General features: G+C 33.1%; 1 protein-coding gene and 1 long non-coding RNA gene across 2 annotated transcripts in view; one reads left to right on the top strand and one right to left on the bottom strand.

Moving 5' to 3' along the window:
- The window catches only part of LOC106682433 (onchocystatin), a 19,092-nt gene extending 4,342 nt beyond the window's left edge, over positions 1-14,750 (top strand). Inside the window, exons 2-3 of the mRNA XM_014423281.3 lie at positions 12,946-13,086; positions 14,509-14,750. Coding sequence (XP_014278767.1) covers positions 12,946-13,086; positions 14,509-14,655 — 288 coding nt within the window. The 3' untranslated portion in view covers positions 14,656-14,750. The remainder of the gene's footprint in view (positions 1-12,945; positions 13,087-14,508) is intronic.
- On the bottom strand, positions 2,487-21,522 carry LOC106682434 (uncharacterized). The gene is made up of 3 exons (XR_001343419.3): positions 21,264-21,522; positions 3,301-3,466; positions 2,487-2,727 (listed from the first exon to the last, which is right to left on the bottom strand). It is a non-coding gene; the product is annotated as an uncharacterized lncRNA (long non-coding RNA).
- Between the last annotated feature and the right edge of the window lie 454 nt (positions 21,523-21,976).

Here is a 21,976-nt window from a genome sequence, read left to right as displayed (position 1 = left end):
TGTATGTATTATTATGTATATTTGTATATATTAATCTTTAAAAATTTAATATGAATATTTTTGAAACTAGATTATCAAAATAGTAAAAATTTGAAATTAGTAACAAAAGAAAAGCAGCAATACATGTATTTGGAAAGGAAAACTAATTTGGAATATTAAAAAAATAAACTATTGAAGCACAAATGAAGATGAAAATAATTAAAATACATTGTTACAAAAAATACTAAGTACTAATTAACTAATTAACAGCATGAATAAAATGGAAAAAACATTAGTCATTAACATATCCTAGTTTATTAATTGCTAATCTAAATTTGTTTTTAATAAACCTAGTTTTGTATCATTTAAAATATTTTCATGAATAGAAAATGATACTGATACACCATCAAAGAAACTTATGGGAACAAATTATTATGTGCTTAAAATTAGCAAATTATGGCACCTAAGAGGAACATCCAATTTTCAAGTATTGCATTAAAAATAAAAACACTCTCTTAGAAAGTTTTAAGAGTTTAAAACACATACACATGAACCCATACATGCCTGCACACAAGCACATACACACACCCAGTCATATTATTCCATAGTTAAGGAACATAAATTTATACCTATTTATCTTTTTAATGGTTAAAAAAGGTTATATAGTGTTTATTTTTTTTTTTGCAAAACTTATTTTGTAAATTAACAACAGATAAACTTTTGAATGCTTTATAAAAATTTAAAATTTCTAAATTCAACAACAATCTTACATAATTGTAATAATCATGACAAAGTTGAAGAGCAAATAGATATGAAACAATAAATCTCAATACATATCAGTTTCAAATAATTATATTACTGTTGTAACAACATGGTTTGTTAATGTTCTTTTTATTTTTGGTGTTACTTGTATGTTTGGTTCTAACAGATTGAAAACTTTTGATATTATTTATATTTCATATTACTACGTAATCTTAGTATTTATTTTATCTTTCTGTAGTATTCAATTTTTGATTACATACTCCATATTTTATGTCTCTTTTTAAGATTTTAAATCCTTGTTAATTTTTTTATTTAAACATTGTATGTTTTATAAATTGCAGTATTGAGGTTATTTTCAATATTAAATATTTCTCATCATTATTTATATTATTATCATTGCTGATTTTAATTCCATTTAGGTTGTGAATAAATGTTTTTAATATTTTTTTTTTTTTAGTTTAGAAGCATTGATAAAGAAAATAAAAACAAAATATTAATAAAAAGATAGATGAGCTACTAATCAATTACTTAGAATGATTATCAGTATATTATCATAGAAGCATCATTTAATCTCATTCTATAATTTTTTTTTTAATTTTTTTAAAAATTAATTCAAGAATATTGTATTTGAAGAAAATAATTATAATATTCACTTCCAGGAAAAAATCTAAAGAAATGTGAATCATTTTTCAACAGTTAGTTTATTTCACTAATTTCTATTTTTAACTAAAAGTTTTCTTATAATGATTATAGTGTTTTTCAAAAATTTTTTCTAGCTCTGGGCATTGGAATAATTTACTTCAAATATACAGTTCCTGTATTTATATTTAAAATAATTAAAAATGAATAACCATATAAGTATAAATAGTATATGAGTTTTAGAGTATATGATACAAGACTGATAACCATTCAAAGTAACAGCTTTGTTTTAGCCTATCTATCTACTTATTAATACAGTTATTATTTTTTTTTATCATTAATACTATTAAATAATTTTTAAAAAATCAGTGTATGATTTTATTCATATCCTAAATGAAATTAAAAAAACTGCAATGATAATAAAACAAATAAGGCGTAGTGGAATATAGTGATCTAATGCAAACAAATTTAAAACACATTTTTGACACCAAAATAATCAACATGCCATTACCGATGTCATGCCAACAGATTTAACTCCAAAAAAAACCTTTCTTCAGTTGAAACAAGTAGTAAATGATAAAACTTTTTGTATGTCAATGCTTTTTCATTCATTCTACATTTTTAAATAAATAAAATTTAGTTTGCATTTAAATCACTTGGCCTGGCCACGCCTCAAATAATCATTAAAAAGAAGTAATATAAGAAATCATCACAATACTACGATTTATGAAACATATTGTATGATTCATTCTACATGTTTGGTGCTGTTTTAGTTACAGAGCTTTTTAATAATGATTGATCATTTCAATATAAATGATTTAATTTTAATTTTATTATTCCCTTTGAAACCCACATTTTCTTTTACTTTGAGATTCTAATTATTTCTTGTTATCTAGTTATAAAATATGTAATGGTTGTTTTGTCATTCCCCATCCCTTTCATAAAGCTGGGTTGGGATTTTATAAGTTAATGGTACTAGTTTCTTTTGTATTAAATCTAAACAAAAAAAAAAGGCTGAAATATTTTGAATATTATCTCAAAATATAATAATATTATGGCATAAAGTATAGTTTTATTTTAAGCGGAACACATCAATCACAAACACTTTTTACTTTTGTCACATGATTTTCTGAAGTGACCTAGCCCATTTATAAAATGTCCATCAATATATCTTCACAAAGGATAACTTCAGGCTTCTGACATACTCAGAATATTTAGGACACACTAGAAGGAAGCAGAAAACAATGATCTCCTTCGTCCTCTTCTTCAACACCTTTAACTGGTTCCAGGATGCGAAAGAGAATAAAAAATATGTGATTATTTTTATTGGTGATAACTCCTTGGAAGCTAAAAAAAAATAAAAAAATAAAGTAGAAATCAATACAGACTTATGTGTTTTGTATATTACACAGTTTCAGAATATTTCATAACCTCTTTACATATATACTTTCTCATCTTTGTTTCATTTTTTTAACATTTGAGTTTATATGTGAAAAATGGTTGGTGGTTACACTTCCTAGTACTCAGCTAAATTAATTCCATTATTAGTATAAGTCTTTTATATTACTCCTTAGAATACTTTTTTTTTTTTTTAATCAATACCATGAAAACTATAATATTAAGTGCATGCCTGTTTCTGAATAATATCAAGGGCATTTCCTCAAGGTAATAAAAAAACAACAAATCAATTGACTTTAATTTTCAAGATAATTTGATAGGTAAATAGCACATATTTAGTGAATGATCCATATTACAACAATTACCCATCATTACATTTAACAAGATTTTGAAACCTTATATACAAACATTAAATATTGGGTATAAAACTAAAATTAAATCGATCAGTTCTTTAGTTGTATGAAGCATAAATAATAGAATTATTAGACTAAACATTTTAACACCGTTAATAAAAATACTCACACACTTTTCATTCTCTTTCACATTCTAAAAGCAACTGAAAGGTCAAAAAAGGGAACAAATGATAGTACATGTTTTCTGTTTCATACTGTTGTGTCCTAATAAACTATCAGCACAAAAGTTTCTGCCCCTTTGTATTTCCAGCTATACATATATTTCTTCTTCATTTCTGTCATAACAAAAAATAAAAAATTAAAAGTATATGTTTAATTTAGACTGTTATTGCATACATTAAATGTATTTATATTAAGATATATAAATACATTTGATTTTAATCCTATAGATTAATATGAAAATATAAAAAAAAAAATAAAAATAACGACACTTTAAAAATGTGGCACATTTTCAGGGCTGGATTAAATGCTTGAACTCTCTGAGGTCCAAGAGTTTTTGTCACCCAATAACATCAGGGGGAGGGAGGAGAAAAGAAGAGTTATGAATTTTTTCTCAAGAAAATAATATTTTTTAAGACAATTTTATTTTTTATTTTAGTGAGGTTTATTTTAATTTTATCACATAATGATGTCTTGTGTGACTTTTCTTAACTCATATTTTTTTTTTTTATTCAACCAAACATTTTTAGCAGCTGATAGCGTTGTGCACTGCTAGGCCAGGGTAAATCTGCCTCCGGATGGGCTAAGATAGGAATGATATCTCTCTTTTAGGTATTAGTATAAGATGCTTGTACATATAGTACAAATTCTGCTAAGGCACAAAGCAGGACAGACCATCTGCCGTTGTATTTTATTGTTCTTACAATAGATATAGAGATGTCTGAAGTCTAGACATTTATTTCTCCTTAGCAGTTTCCGGTGAACATGCAGTTTAAATTGTTACTTGTAGTGTCAATAGCTGCGTCAGTTTACACTTTTCACTTACTGTTAGTATTAGTTAGCCCAGAGGCAGATAGCATTACAGATAATTTCCTGAATGAATTTATAAAGTTTTCCTGTTTTTTTCCCATTTTATATTTTATACTTTTTATGATTGACTGATTTGATTGATTGATGATGATATCAATTTTTAATGATAGAAAGCTGTTTTTTCCCCATAAAAATCCATGCTTTTTCCTTTTATTCTCGAAGTTTTAAGTATAATTTAACTTTTTGATGTTGGTTATTAAAGATTAACTGTTTGTTTAAATACTTAGTTAAATCGGAATTAGCTGATAATATTAGGTAAATGCAGTCAGTGAAGTAAAGTTGTATACTTGTCTTTAGGTTTTAGTCATGGTTTAGATATATAAGTATGAAATGGTGATTTAGTAACCCTGGTATGTAAGTTAAAACCCAAAATAAATTCATTATTTCTTTAATTTAAATTGTCATTTTTTTGTGTCTTATATAAATAATATAAAAATCAGTGTTCTGAAACAGGAGGATTAATTTCATCTAGAAGCATTTTAAAAACATCATAAGGTCCACTTCGGCAGTTACGATCTCCTACTGTAGAAAAAATATTGAACACAACTCCCAATATTGGTCAGTTTTTACAAGATGATCTTGGAGAAAGCCTAGACAACGAAGTTGGGCAGTTGGCTGAACTTCAGATAGCTAATGTTTGCTAATAACAACCAAAAGCATGAGGCTCTGAGTTCTCTGAACTGAAATGTCATAAATTTGTAATGGAAGATTTTTTCTTATATCTTCCTCCCTTGCCATTTCTGGCATACAAGGTACGGCAGCAGTGGGGTAGTTTTCTGGGGTTTGCGCGTGCTACTGCTCTCAAAAATCAACAATTTTGTTTTTTATTCTCTTATAAATTAATACTAACAATTACAATGTTAGGGCGATTTTAATTATTATAGGAAACAATTTTTACTGATGAAGCTGCACCTTTCCAGTAGGCCCTCCTGGTGCACATCCATCAGGGTGCCTCCTGCAGTTGCCAGGGTGCTCCAAACCTCCTGGTCTGAGTCTGGGTCAGCTTCCTCTTCTTCCGGTGGCTCACCGATGGGGGCAATCAAGATTATCCCATTGAGAAATGAGTGGGGCCCACTACTTCCTTTCATCCGTAAATGAACTACCTCAAGAAGGGATAATTATCTTCTTCCATCAAACGGGGGGAAGTCTGACTCAGTGAGGGCGAAAACCCCGGTCTTTCTCAACAGCCCGGTGTGGGTCCTTCCATGGTGGAGTAATCTACTACTACGTGTTCTGTTGTTTCAGTAACTCCGCACATGGGGCACAGGGGGTGTGGGTCCTTCCATGGTGGAGTAATCTACTACTACGTGTTCTGTTGTTTCAGTAACTCCGCACATGGGGCACAGGGAGTCGGGGTCTTTTCATAGCTCTGCAGCATGAAACCCTCTGTGTCCTGTTAGGATCTGTGAGACCCAATAGTCTGGGAGGACCCAATTAGCCTTCAATTTAGAAAGGACGTTTGGGCAGAGAGAGCCGTGGCAAGTGTCACATCAATCCAACTCTGGCCCCGCGCTCCAACAAATGTGGGACCAGAAGGCTCGTTCATAATAACCAGCTGACACCTAGCCATGCATTCTTCTACCAACCTCCCTCTAGCGTCTTTGCGAACCGAAGCCCAGGCCGTGCTCCAGGAATTGTATCGTAACAGACCATCAAGCTTTTATACTTAATCGCGACAGCCTCCACAGCAGCTATATTATCCTCTGTATTACATTCGCCTGTCGCAGCGGCATGTATACTGAGACCAAATCGAAGGGAACTCTGCCCCATCTGACATAACATGCCGCCTGATCTGCTGTGGTGAATTGCTTCAGTTCCATAACGTCGAGAGCAAGGTTAACAACAAAAATCGCTGCTCTAGGCTTCCTCTCGCCACTGCCTAGCGCGACCACCCTCGACATAGTTCCGAAACCTGTGACCTCATTTTTTCGACAACATGGCTCCTGAATCGCCAAGATGTCTGCACTTCGGCCGCGAGTTCTCAATTAGTCCCGACTACTCGTCTCTGGCTCATATTGACCTGCAGAATATGCAGACTACGCATACCTTGACCACCATCTCCAGATGTACCAGATATACCCTGCTACGCGCACAATGTCGGAGATCTTTCCCTACACTGCCTTTGGCCTTACAGCTTCTGCATCCCTATTCTTTTCCGGGCACTCCTTGACTTTGTGCCCTGTTCCCAGACACCAACTGCAGAATACGTCCTTCGTGCATATTTTAGCAGGGTGTACGTAGTCTTGGCACCAAAGGGCGAGTAGGGGGTCGAGGAAATCCCGGATGGTCAAGCTCCACCATCCTCTGCTGACGTCCTTCGACGACAATTTCTTTGGGGCGAGACTCATCGCTTGGTGCACTTCTAGAACCCACGTATTCGTGAGCCCGCCCATCGCAGGAGTAGAGAAGCAAGGTCTCAACCACTCCCTCCTGTCTTTCTCATCTTTCTGCGCGTCTATAGGGATCTTACCTCATAGATAATTCTCTAGGACGCTCTCGTTCCAGAAATTAGGTACCTCTCTAACTTCCCGGCGAGGTCTGCGTGCCATTGTGAGCCTCTCCTCCAGTCCTTTATCCTTGAGTTTTCCTTAGCTAATAAAACAGTTTTTGAGCTTGGTCAGTCCTGATCAGAACGCTACCTCTTTGGGTCACCTTAACCATATTGATTTCCCCCAATTTGTTTCAAATCTTTTGGGGACGGGAGCTCTTTGTATATGTCTCCAGCAGTCCAGCCCTCTGCATGCCCTCTCACCGTGACATACATCGCTGTCTCCCGTGGGTTCTGAGGGACTGCTGGTTTACTCGCTAGGATGCCAGCGAAGGTAAGCTTTTTCTTTTTTCTCTGCTTCTCTTCTTGTGGCGTTTCCAGTGTCTAGGTTGCCTTTTTGTTTTTTCTTCATCGTACTTGCATCTTCCATGGCCCTAGCCCTTCATCCTCCTGCATTTCTCCATCAGAGCTTTCGCCAGTATCCATATTCTTACCTCTTGGTCTTGCTGGATCTTTGTGGCATCGGTGCTGGTGCCGCGCCCTCATATTTACTTTTTACTTTCTGCTGGGATGGCATCCTTGATGTTCCAGCATCCGGGATTTTCCCTTCAATAGCCCGAAGGCTGGCAACCTTCTCCTGGGCTTGTCATTCAGCTTTGTGGTCCAATAGCATTTAGGTCTCCTGGTCCATTTTGCCCTCCAGGTCACCAGATTAGACACTAATTTTGAGTGTGGGGGAGACCCACTATTTTTCTCTGTATGTTGCTCCTATGGCGTCTCATATAGCCTGAGCCACCAAGGAAGCTACGATTTCTTTTTCGACCTTAAAGCATAACAAATCGGTTACATAATGTATAATAATAGGGCACATAATGTATAAGATCGTCTAAGTAACCTGACTTTAATGAGTATGGAACGTAATTTACTCAAAAAATTGATTCATCTTCATCTGATTATTTCTAATGCATATTTATTTCTATACTTGCTACCATCAAATCGAAAAAAGTTTTCGAAAGTCATGTTTTATTTTTTTATCAGCTTAATCCGCTTGCGCGCAGAGAGGAGGTGATTTTGATGCGCCCTCTAATAGGTCTTAGTGCCTGACCCACGGTTATCTTATGGCCCACAATTCTCCACCTGTATGCTAAACTTGCGGAATACGACGCACTATTAAATACATTTTAACTGAATGCCGAGCATAAAACTCCTTCAAATCTCTATATGATTTACCAACGGTTCTCCATTCCATCTTGTGGGTAAAAAACTGTGGATAAACTTTTTGAGCTTCTTTATCATTCCAAACTCTACTACAAAATGTAATCAAATTTTACCCCAGTTCCCTATGTTGCAATAGTGTCACAATTTAATACAATAGTAGCCATTAATCCCGGCCCCTTGCCCTTGTTGAATGTGTGGTCAAGAGTACAGCCTTAAATTACAAGTCTATCCTTTGCTAATTTCTTAATTAAGGCACTAATGACCCATACGTGGTTAGTGCTTTAAAATAATTAAATACAAAAAAAAAAAGAAAAAAAAGCGCTGTGCATCAGACCATTGCCTTGTGCCATTGACCTGAACAGGTGAAAATCAGAAGGAGCAATAAATGCCTAGTGAATATGGTGGGTGGGGTAAGACCTCCCAATTAAGTGTTTCCAAAAAGGTTTTTGAACGGCGCCGCAACATGTGGACAAGCATTATCAAGTAGGAGAATAATTTTGTCGTGTCTAGTAGTAATAGGCGCCTTTTGTCGTGCCTAGTAGTAATAGGCGCCTTTTTCCTTCATTGCTTGGCTCAGTCTTATTAATTGAATTCGGTAGAGATCTTCAGTAATTTTTCGCTTGGCTTAAACAAGTATTAACATATCGTTAGAAGTATATCCCACCAAAAACCCTTTTAGTTACGCCTGATTTGTCAAACTCACGATTTTTCAACTTTTGAAACCTCTTACAACTTCTCTCACTTAAAGGGGCCTCAAGCTTATATGCTTCTACAAGCAATGGATGCGTTCGATCAGTTGTAGATTTCTTCAAATTAAAAAATAAATCAAAAGTCTCAGCAAATGACGTTTGTTTGGCCCTCAACCTGACATTTTCACACGAAAAAAAATCGTGGAATGCTCATTTGGAATCACTATTTCTTCAAGGTTACGTTGTTCTCAGACGATCAAACTTACAATATTACGTTTAACGGCTGACAATGTCAACAGAACCTTGTGTTGGAGCCATCTTTAGGAAATCGGTGGAAACTTATTATTACACCAACTAGTAGATCCTCTGAAAACTATTTGAAAATCTCTCATTGATGCTTTTGGGTCTGGTTTAACATGTGTGCCAGTGGCCTACAAAGGATTAAAAAACAATTTTGATAGTAAAATGTTCCAAAAATGTTCTAAGAGGTTTAAAAAAAAGTAATTTGAATTTCTTTTTTCAAAATACTAGAGTAAATTTATTTTGGAGTCCTTCAAGATGTACTGATATATAAACAAGTAATTCATGTCGCTTTTGATAAATAATATGAAAGTTTTAAGTGTATTTGTATAAAAACCCCTACTTCGTGTTGTTACCGTTGGAGGCGAAATGCAGTTGAGTTTCTACTGGTTATACCGCTTGAAAAACCTACTCTAACCGATCACCGTCCCGGATACGAAATGGTGTAGGTTTTTATGTTTGAGTCCCGGACTGTCCCCGAGAAAATCCCGTATGGGTGTATATGAACCTATAATCCTACTTATAAGTGTTTATTTATCCGTTAGTAAACTACATTTGTTTCGAAGTACAGATGCAAGTACCGTTACAGGTGGAAGGAAAGTATCTGCAGAAATAGTTCCGTTCGAGTACTTTGTATTTGACCGACCGAAGTTCCTTTTTTCAATTACAGTATTTGAACTTGTAGCTCACTAGTACAGATACTGTACTTGGAAAAAGAAACTTCAAAAACATTCCTCAAATAGCACTTGGAACTGTAGCTGTGAGTACCCAAGATACAAGATACAATCTCTAATTTCTACCATATAAAGTTCCATTTACATGTTTCGGAAGATGACGAAAATTAAAATGCTATCGATATTAAGATCGTGAATCAACTTATTATTGGTTTCTAACATTTAGGAGTCCTTTTGAGTGTTATAAGAGACGGAAAAAATGAAAATGCTATCGATTTTATGATAGCATGTTCGCCTGTCGATTTATTTTAACATTTCCGATTGTTAACATATTAGGGTCCTCTTATCTATTACTTGCGACGCAGAAACCGATATGCTATCGATTTGAAGATCACCTATCAATTTATTTTAACTTTTAGGATTTCTACAATATTAGCGTCTTCTTGTATATTTTCAGTGGTGCTGACAACAAAAATATAATAGATTTTATGATCGGGCAGATAAAAATCGATTTATTTTAACTTTTCTGATTTATACAATATTAGGATCTTCATATGTGCTTTCAGAGGTGCTGAGAACGAAAATAGAATCGATTTTATGATTGGGTCATATAAAAATCTTCTTTTTTTTAACTTACAGGATTTCTACACTATCAGGATCCCTTTACATGTTTTCAGTGGTGCTGATAACGAAAAGAGAATCGATTTTATGATCAAGTCACCTAAAAAATGTATACGATTTCTACAATATCAGGGCCCATATTGTAGAAATCGTATAAGTTAAAATAAATCGATACGTGATCTTCAAATCGATAGCATTTGCGGTTTCTACGTCTCAAGTAACATAAAGGGGAGCCTAATACGTTAACAATCGGAAATGTTAAAATAAATCGACAGGCGAACATACTATCATAAAATCGATAGGATTTTAATTTTTTCCGTCTCCTAAATGTTAGAAATCAATAATAAGTCGATTCACGACCTTAATATCGATAGCATTTTAATTTTCGTGATCTCCTGAAACATGTTAATCGACTTTTATATGGTAGAAATCAGAGATTGTATCTTGTATCTTAGGTACTTGAGGAAAGTATTTGAAGTTCCTTTTTCCAAGTACAGTATTTGTAGTAGTGAGTTACCAGTTCAGATACTTTATTGCAAATAGGAACTTCGGTCGGTCAAATACAAAGTACTCGAAAGGAACTGTATATGCAGATACTTTCCTTATACCTGTAACTGTACTTGTGTTTGTAGTTAGTTCCTTTTTGCCCAATAGTGATATATTGATAGGTTTATCTTCCTCGACTACATTCCATACGCTCCTGAAAACAGTGTTGTGCTAAAAGTAATTGTAATTACTTTGATTTAACTTATGATAAGTAATTCCGGACTACAGTTACAACTATAGTGGTTCATCTACTACATTTATCCGGCCTACATGATCAAACACTTTCTTCAAATAGGACACGTGTTTTGGCCTCGGATCTCTGTCTATTACCAAACTATCAGAGGGAGAAATTTGTACAGCTGCAAGTTTATACAGCTGAGATTCATTCCATGGATACTGAAGCTATAGGGTTGGTAAATAAGTCCTATCGGTTTTTTTGGGTGAAAGAAAACTCAGTACATTTTGAACATAATATTTATTTTAATTTACAATGTACTTTCTATTCTTTTCGTTTACCTCACCTCATCTTTCCAATAGCTAAATAATTCCATGTTCATAGAATGTCTGTGGTTTATTATCGAACAAGTTATCAAAATGCTCCCTGACGCCCTGTGGATGGTAGACGTTTTCAAACCGTCTTCCACTTAATGAATTTTTTAGAGACCAAAGTAAGTGGTAGTCACCAGGAGCAAGGTCCGGTGAATAGGGAGGGTGGGACAAAATCCCATCCAAGGGCTAACAATTTATTGCGGGTGACTAACGAAGTGTGGGGGTCTAGCGTTGTCACGATGGAAGACGACACCCTTTCGATTTGCCAGTTCTGGGCGTTTTCTTCGAATCGATTCATCCAATTTTGTTAATTGTGAGGAGTATAGAGTGGAATCGATCGATTCACCTTGTGGCAACAGCTCATAGAAAATCACACCCTTGAATTATCGCCTTAAAATCAATGGTTTCAATTTCTTGTTGGCGATCAGGTCGCAGTGCGTCGTTTATGTCAAAATTCCCTCCTCGAAACTTGGCAAACCAATTTTGGACGTGCGCTCTGTTAAGGCATTATCCCCATAGACCCCGCGTATTTGTTTATGTGCCTCTGCAGCTCGCTTTCCTTTTTCGAATTAACAAAGCAAAATATGCCTAAAATGCACGATATTTTTACTTCTCTTTTAGATTTTTTACTCTTGGAAGTTTTTTTACTGTTACATAGTACCCCAAGAAAAAATGTTTTTTCAATTCAAGCTCGATGAATTAAATTTTTTTTAAACCCTCATACTCCTCTTTCTTTGACTTTTATATCTTCCAACACCCTACCCGGTCATTTCTGACGGGGGAGAGAAGGGAGGAATAATATGTACAGACAATCGACCTATTTTAACCATAGTTGGGAGGGGCACGAAATAATAATATATAAAAACGAAATTAAAGTAAACCCCCCAGCCGAATCGAACCGGCGCCGCAGTAGTTGCTAGGTTGCTAAGGCGACGCCATAACTCCCTCGGCTACAAACGCCTTCCCCTTTCTTTGACTTTCAGGATTGAATGTTTCCTCTCCCTCTGGATTTCCGGCTCGGTAAGAGGTTGAATGCAGTAAAATATTAATAACCATTAAAAATTTGATCAAATAAAAAACTGAACAAGCTTTTTGAAAAGCCGGATGTTCAGTGGCTTAAGTGAGGTTCATTATTTCATTATTCAATCGAAAGGAGAAGGCATCTACAACATTAATTTAGGGATCTGCTCTAATTTATTTCAAGCTTTTTAATAAAAACATTACCTTTTCATCATTTAACAAGCATAACTGTTGTTCGTTTAAATCCGACTATTGTCTTCCGGCACCTATTGTCGTTTGCAAAGGGACATGAAGGTTAAACCTATATGATACTATCCGTCTGCACATTATGTACTGTATAGCTCTACTCTTTGTACATTTCTATGTTATATTAATAGAAAAAAGTTTAATATTGAAAAAAAATGGCGATTATGAACAAATAATGAATTTAAGGTTGAATAAAGTGAGGGAGTAAGGAAAGAGAGAGAGAGTAATGGAGATGATGATTAGAACCGTCCTTAGAATGGGACTCTCCACTAGTTATAAATTAACTTTTAAAAAAATCTATGCTCACTTTGCTTTTATCCTTTAAATACTTCTTTAATTTTAAAAATTAAATGTTTCCATTTTTATCGTTCTAGCATTTGATGGGTGGCCATAAGCAAAGAGACCCAGAAGATCAGGAAATTAAGGAATTGCTTAACAAAGCTGTTGTTATACACAACTCAAAGTCGAATGATGAAAACATATTAGTAGTTAAAATAGTAGAAGTCACTTCTCAAGTAAGTATAAATAAATGTTGTATCCTGTGTCATAAATATTTATAAGTATACATGTTGTTGCTGTTTTTTCGTGGTATAGATTTAATCAATACTATTAATATATATATAATTTTTAGATGAAAATTATAAATAAGTATTTTTTTTATTTGTATAGTTGACATAGTGGGTAATAATATACAATTACTATTGACTGTGTGTAACATTATATTAAGTCTGATGGTAGTTAAAGATTTGAAGATCATTACTGACACATTAGGTGGAATGTTTACCTACTGCTGAAAGAGATTGACCTGTATTGTATTATCCGTTTAACTAGGTCCTTTATTAAACTAAACAACCATTTACACAAGACACAATCGATTAATTAATGAATGCAAAAACTCAAAAGAAGAGATAAAAAAACTATTTATTATCTATTAGAATATTATCGGAAAATGCCAACATAAAACTTTATTTTATTAAATAAATAAAAAATTCAAAACAGAGATATACATATCGCATCAACTGTGTAAAACATATCTACAACAAAAACAGAGTGTGTATCACTCGATATCATTTAAACAAATATGGGTTTCTTAAATAAAACACATTTGATCCTTTTTTTTCTCTCAACTTTATTCTTTACACCTTTTCCTACGTTTCGACCCTCAGGTCATTCTCAAGGATACCTTCATATTGATGTCATTTTCTTTTTTCAAAACTTAAAAATGCAGGCTAATTGCCTTTGTCCCATATAACCTTTTCTAAATAACTTTTTCCTAGATTTAAACCTTTTTTAAAAACTTTTCTTCCTTACTTTATTCACATTTGCAACTTAAAACAGAACCTTTTTTAAAAGGAAGAAAAAAAAAAAAGTTTAAATCCAGGAAAAAGTTATTTAGAAAATGTTATATGGGACAAAGTCAATTAGCCTGCATTTTTAAGTTTTGAAAAAGAAAATGACATCAAAATGAAGGTATCCTTGAGAATGACCTGTGGGTCGAAACGTAGGAAAAGGTGTAAAGAATAAAGTTGAGAGAAAAAAAAGGAGCAAATTTGTTTTATTTAAGAATAAACTAAACCACTCTCAAACAAGAAAATATAAAATAATTAATCTAAATATGGTTTTGGTTAGTTCTTGCTACAGGTTTCTCTATTTGTTCTTTAGTAATTCTTTTCTTAGGCTATTAATGCGATAAATGCCATCTCTGTTCTGCATTTATTTAATTCTATACTTTTCTCTGTTGGTGATAACAAAAATATCGAAACGGTGATTTCTTGGTTATGAAACTGTTTGAGAAACTCGATGATTTGTGTTGGAATCTTCCTATAATGTACTAATTAATATACTTTTTCAAATATGGTATTCTCAGTCATATGTCACAATACATAAACATTAATAAATAAAAACTACAATTTTTATTTATTGCTTCTATGTTTCAGGTAGTGGCTGGTATGAAGTATAAATTAATTTTTATTGGAGAAGGAGACACTTCGAAGAAACAATACAACTGTGTAGCTGAGGTCCTCTCCCAACCATGGATTAGTCCTGAACCTCAACTCCTCTCAATTAATTTCACACCATTGTAAACATATACTTAACCATTATAATTTTAAAACTGAGTGCAGATTATTTTTGTACGATTTAATGATTATAAATAATACATATAATTAATCTATGATGATTTTTTCGTGTCAAGAATATTTTAATTCCTCAACTTTCAAGATAAAATGATTTATTTTCAAAAGTTGTGTGGATAAGGATGTATGAAAGTGATGATCTCCGAGTCTGTATTCTGAAATAGGACTAGTCACCATTGAAGCTATGAAAGATTGGTCAGCCTTATAATTATTAACAAACGGATTAACTTAAATTAAATACCAAAAATAACAAATATGTGAACATTAATGAATTTTTTGTTACATTATTACGCGCTGCTTCCAAAATTGTTTGTATTGGCCTTAAATATATCAAAAACAGGCATAGTATTGTGGAAGTGGAAGTGCTAGGAAGCTAGAAGAGAAAAAGAACGACCCTTGAGACAAAATCATTGTGGTAAGATTTTTTTTTTGATGCGATAGGTTCATGGCTATCACGATTTAGATTATTATGCGTGGTAAGAATACGTCCGCTTGGTATTCGCTAGTAATAGAGTTTTATCCTAATAATAATGTTCCTTGGCAGTAGTCCTGGAATAAGTGTGTTTCCTTACTGTCTCCGAACTCCATTGTAACTCGCGGAAGCGAGGAATCGACGTTGTAGAACGTTTGTAAGACTTCTCTTATCATACTTTGAAAACATACAAGTAACGATTTGGTCGATGTTCTTTGCAATCTTAAGTTGATGATAAAGCCAAAAATAATTAAAACGAATATTCCACGTCGACTCCTCGCTTTAGCGAGAGTTGTAATGCAAAGTATGTAGTCCAATTAAATTTTTTTGTTTCAAATACTGCTCTGCATTATCGGTGAATATTTGCAAGGTGAGATGATGCAAGCTTTTTAAATGGGATATGAAAGCGGGTTAAGAAAAGAAGGTTTTAATATAGGATATTTTTTATTAAATGATTAATTAACACTCTTAATTATTCAACTTATTATTATTAAAACTCTTGATTTTTAAAATAAGGTAAATTGTTCATGCTTGGTTTATTCAATAGGATCTGGTGCAGTTGTAATTTCCCTGATTATTACTAAGACATCCTTTACATGCATGTACCCAAAAATGAAGAAAGTATATAGCCAGAGAATTTTAACTTTCCTCTGTGTTCTGTCAAAAGTTCTGGAAAGTACTGTTATTTATAGAAATTTACTATGTTTAAGTAGTGTTTTTTCTCAACAACAATTTGGTTATAGAGTAAATCGTTCAATAAATTCCTCACTACTAATAATTTGCTAAGCTATAGAAGAATTGAGTATAAAATAAATCTCATAGACGTCTATATCTATATTTAGAGACTTATAGGCTTAAGACAAGACTCTGAAAACAAACACTTATTCATTTAAATGACTATCATAGGAACCTCGCCGAAAAGAGAAGAATCACCAAACCTCAAGTTGTAACTGCTTCAAGGAGGATCAGACTTTTTCATTATTATTCCAATGCATTAATGTATATATAAGTATGTATCATTCAGAATGCCAAATCATAGTGAATTTGACTTATAAAAACCAATTATAGAGATGCACTTGGTTGACCCAAACATTCATGTATACGTACACCTACTTGGATACAAACAAGTGTAGGATGTATAAAACGTTAAGGTTTAGTGTGAATATATCGGCTCGTAGCAGCCAATTGCTACATACTGGGCACAAAGTAAATTATATCTACTTAGAAGCTGCCATCTCATGTTAGTCTCTTGTAAATACTTCTAATTCTGTTGTGACATTTTATGTATTAGATAACAATAATAATAAAATGTTAAATTATCAAGGTGGTTGTGCTAACACAGCCAGAATTTGAAGTATTTATTAGAAACTAACATGAGACGGCAGGTTCTAAGTAGATATAATTTACTGGTTCTAATTGACGATGTAAGATGCTGCATACCAGAAGGCCTCAACAATACATGTTCATAAGGGTTAGGTAGCTGGTAAGGAGGTGAAGAGACAGAATGAGTTTTACGAATACTAGCCTTACGTCCTCGAAGGATGGAAACTTCAATCTACAGGGTACTAGTCTGCAGTTGCGAAGGCCAATTTAAGTTCTGACTGGGTACTATTCGCAGATCTTTATATTAGATTTAAACATGAAGGAAAGAGAAGAGCATTAGGTACAAGCGTGAATTGACATTTTAGAATTTCCATAAGAAGGTTGAATGAGTCTACTGACTACGCTTGTTTACTACGTCCAAAGAAGTGTAGAGTACAAGATACCGTTTTCAGTAATCAGGGGTAATGATTCTGCTAAGAATTCAAAGATCGGTGAGAGGCACAGTCTACAAGAACTTACTTCTTTGTGATTCAGTACATTCTTTTGGTAAAGTTTATTTATCAAAGCAACAGATTTACTATTACAACAATATTAACATGTTTATAGATAAAAAATTTAAATTATTAAACAATTTAAGTTGTACAGCTAAATCAATAAAAAAACACCACACAAAACTCTTCCTGGTGGGAAGAGCTGAAAATCTTAGTTTTGACGGGGAGCGATAAAGGTGAAATTTCCGGCGGTCGCTCATAAATAGCTCACTCGATCCATGGAAATATCTCGTTAGACTCTTAGTTGTTATGTAAAATAATCAAGTGTTAGTTATTATTTTGTATTGATGATTGCTTATACTTAATGAATAAACCAATATTGATAATGATTTATAGCATTTCTGATTTTTCGCTTATGTGACAACCAAGTTATTATTATAATCATAAATGTATTGTTTGAATTATTAAGGAATGACATTGTGTTTTCTGATCCACTTAAAGCTAGGTTTCTATATTCAGTGACTCTCGATGTCCTGTTAATGTCGGAGTGGTTTCCAGCTCTGTACTATTATAGCTTAGGCCTTTCATATTAATACCTTTAGCAATTTAACGATCCCAAATCTTCTAATAAATCCTAATACACAAGGTTTCATCCATATAATTCGTCTTTTAAGTTTAAATGCATGAGGCTCCGAGGCCTTTTGTAAAAATGTACAAATTAGCGGTGGTAATGCCCGAATTCCTCATTGGAATGAGTTGAGTTTAAATATTTTAAATAATTGTAGATATATTTTGTTAATCTCACTAGACATTGCTATTGGAATTCGCTAGGAAAACTCGCAATATGTAAACCTGCTTGTACAAATTTGTTGTTTGAATTTGTTTTACTTTATGTACACAATGGAAATGATCCCAGTATCATCCTTCACAGAAGTTTTTTTTTAATTTAGTATCTCAAGTACATTTTTTAATTTTGTTTATGTTGCTTTGTTTGTACAAAAATATTTGTATGTCTTTATAAATATGTTGATATTACTTCTAAATTTTGTGAATAAAAATAAAGCCCTTTAGTTTAGGGAAAAGGGAGAAATTTTTACCTCAAAATAAATAACAGATGGGTTGATATCAGTGAACTTGAACTGATAAGCAGACAATATGAAACTGCTTTCATAAGTTGTCATGCACTCAAACATTTATCATTTTTTTAATTAATGCTACTCGAGATGAGCGTGGTTCAGCAATCATAAGCAATTTATTCACGATCTGTTCACGAGCTCCTTGGGTCATTACTTGCTCTAACCAAGGAAGGCCAGGAAAGAGAGAACACCGATTTCAACGAACTTTTCTGGTGAAGACTATTTGATGAGAAAAAAAAACAAAATCTGTACCACTAAAACGCATATAGGGTCAGGGGTTCAGTAATTTGTAAGGAAGTACTGTTACTAGCAAGGAGCTGATTTGGTCAGAATCACGCTCGACTGCCAGATTTATACCCAAATAAGGGTACAGAATTTATGAGGCTGGGTGCACCCCAGAACTCACAGGAGTTGACTCACGGCTACAGAGTAACAGAATTATTTATTATTATATATTTAGAATTATTATTTGATGAGGGTAACAAAAAACAACTTTCTAATGAGTTCTAAAAAAATTTACAAGTAAATAAGTTAAGAAAAAGTTTGTGTATATTTTATGACTTCAATTTTTGACCTTTCTAGGGTTAAGTCTCCAAATTTGCTGGAAAAAAGAAGGTTTAGATGGTTGCTTGGTTTTATTCTTCTTTTCTTTGTGGTTCACCAATTTTTTCATAAGCCACCTTATAATGAAGGGTTAGACACAAGTTAGGGAGGCTGAATGTGCCCGTTCGTCAAATTGTTTACATAATCTCCACCAACCGGTTGAAGAATCAAGTTTCCACCTTGTAGAGGTTGGGTCTCCTTTCTAAAGCAGTAAGTTGTTTTTTTGCTTCTTATCGTGCTTAAGGCGAGTGTCCCCTACCACCATTTAGTTTTGTTTCTTCTGAAAATTGGTACTCGACCCTTCAATGGATAGTCAGGATAGACAGGATGGTTTCAGGGAATCCTCAAGATTCTCTGGTTGCGGAAAAAAAAAATAAACAAAAATGACGATCTGGCGCACTGTGCCTATAAGTGAGTAGCTGATCCTTTATTATATTATTGAAGATTACTTAAACAAAATGGCGTTTTGTAAACAAAAGTTACCATTTTTATTTTTACCTATTGTTTTCCTCCTATTTCTTTTGCAAATTTAATTCCTTAAATCAGTTTTTCGGTGCTTAGCACAACCTTTGTGGCAAGTGTGAGAAGTAGCAATAGCCTTAAATCGAAAAAGTTAAGATCCAAGAAAATGTAGACAGATACAACAGATTAAAAACAATCAAATAATATAAATTCTGGTATTAAAATAGATTTGTTAGTGTAAAGCTTGAGTTACTAAGGTTCAAAGATAAAAGTAATAATCGTTAGAAACTTTCGAAACAGATGCAATATTATCATGTTTAAGGAGATGTAAAACTTTAAATATAGCATTTTTTAAGTTTTGTGGTATACATTTCCAATGGAATGGGATAATCCTCTTACAGATTCTGATAGCAAATGACATCTTAGTACGGATTCACATCAGCTACTTGTTTACCTAAAGCGACCTAAAACTAGACTTACTCAAATTACTGCACCCTTTACATTATGATGGTCAAGACCTTAAAAAAATGTCCACAGATCTCGGCGATTTATGCCTTCTTGATTTATTATGATCATAAACTTACTCGATATAAATTTGTCTTTATTTTATTTATTTAAAAAAATAAATAAATTGGCGTCGCATCATATCCTTCCGTACAACCATCATTAGAATTCAAGTAACCAACCTTTTCTGAATCCTTGTGCTTTATAAAAATAAGATAAAAATAAATTCAGTAAGCTCTCAGTGGAATGATTTTCATTTTCAGTTGGTTGAATAAACGATTGGATTCAGAATAAAACTTGAGTTTAAGTTGTTGCGCATTGATAACTGAAATATCATTTTTGTACCTCAAGTAGCTCTCCACAGTATACTGGATATTAATATACATATTAATTCCTTTCAGACTCTCAATAAAAATGATTTCTTTAAAGACAAAAATTGCAATGATTTGGATTAATCAAGTTTCAACGAATAATATGAGATAAAAATATGAATAGAGGGTTGTAGTATTTGAAAAAATATATCTCTAGACCCATAAGATGCAGATATGTCCGTCAACACTCAAAATGAAGGAAATTTAAATTACTATAAAGTGGTTTATGACACTTATCTTCTTAGGGGTAGTAGATTTTATGATGTTCTCGTATGAATATAAATTTGGCGAATGAAAATTTGTCCGACCAACTATAAATCGATTTATTTTAGCAAATTTCATGAAAAATACGACTCCTACGAAAATAAACGTCGTAAACTACTTTATAGCCCGTTATATTAGCTTAAACATCTGTACGTCAAATAGTTTTTGAGATATAGATTTTTCAAAATAAATTCACTAACTACTGATTTTTCAGTACGTTCCATACAACATTTTTATGAAATGTTGCTTTTTAAAAAGCTATATCTCGAGAACTATTGAACGTAAATAGCTCTATTAGAGCTTATATTTTAGAAAATTGCGTCTAATTTAAATGATGCTCTATTAGATTTTCTATTATTGTTGGTAGTTTTAAAGATATAGAGCTTCGAATAAAAAATTAATTATTTTTAACGTTTTGAAACAGCCGCCATTTTTTATTCCCCCTACCTATACTTGGGAGACACGTCAATTTAACTAGTAATTGTACATAGTTTTCAATTAAGTAATCAAAAATTGGGGTGAAATAACTGCCTTTTTTCTCCTCTTTGGCTCTTGTACTACATAGAATAACCGAAGTCGAACAAAAAACCTAGTTAGAATTAAAACAATTTATAGTTGTATACCTATCCAGAATACCGAATAAAGATAAAAAAAAAAATATATATCAAAAACTATGAAAAGGCTAAATAGATTTTCAATCTTAAAAATGTATTTTCTGCAATAATTATAGTAGAACCTATACCTTGTAATGTGGTCATACAATAAATTATTGTTATTTAGAATTAAGTTATGATAAGTACAAGGGTGAACACCATTTCTCAATGTAACCGTTAACATTTACTGATTAACTATTTCGTGTAAATTGTGAACTAGCTCATACAGGGAACTGTAAGTGATGTAAATTTTATTAAAATAAATAAAATAAACTCACCTTTTGGACCAATTACCCATAAATCTGAGAATGTTGCAAACAGGCTGGCTACGAGAATTACCTCAAAATTTTCATATGAAAATGCTACTCGTTTAATATGAAAACAGTCCACAGTTTATCATGTCAACGAAATGAATGGGGAAGAATTAATGTTTTCTGTTTTTCTGCACTGATTTTCCTGAATTCTGAGTCAGCATTACCAGGTCTGTATATTCCTGCCCCCTTTCTCTCTAACTTTTATTCTCATGATATACATTCATAGCTGTGTTTACTGACGACACTGCGGTTTTTTCTTTACAAAAAACATATGAACATATGACATTATAATGACCAGAAATATACTGCAGACTCACCTCAATGTTCTGGAACAATACTTTGATAAACGGATGATCAGCCTCATCGTTGAAAAATGTACTTCCAAAGTTTTTAATTTTAAACGTCAAGCCGACCCACATAAATTGATTCTTAAAGGCAATGGATTGTAATGGAGTTCTGCAAGAGAAGTTGTAAGATACCTTGGAATTCATTTCGCTTTACTTGGAATCATTTCATCGACATTGAATCAATCCAATCCTATACAACATTAGCGATACTGTATACTATCTTTAATATAAAATCTATATGAAAACCAGAAGAAACTACTATTCTCATTTTCAAGTTCAACTTTCAAGTTCTTTCACCAAACATCGGGTCTCGCCATGGGAAACTCTCTC

Source organism: Halyomorpha halys, unplaced genomic scaffold, assembly GCF_000696795.3.
Source record: "Halyomorpha halys isolate HHAL.00 unplaced genomic scaffold, Hhal_1.1 Scaffold413.1, whole genome shotgun sequence".
In the NCBI taxonomy this organism is placed as follows: domain Eukaryota; kingdom Metazoa; phylum Arthropoda; class Insecta; order Hemiptera; family Pentatomidae; genus Halyomorpha; species Halyomorpha halys.
This window is presented reverse-complemented; position numbering and strand designations above follow the sequence as displayed.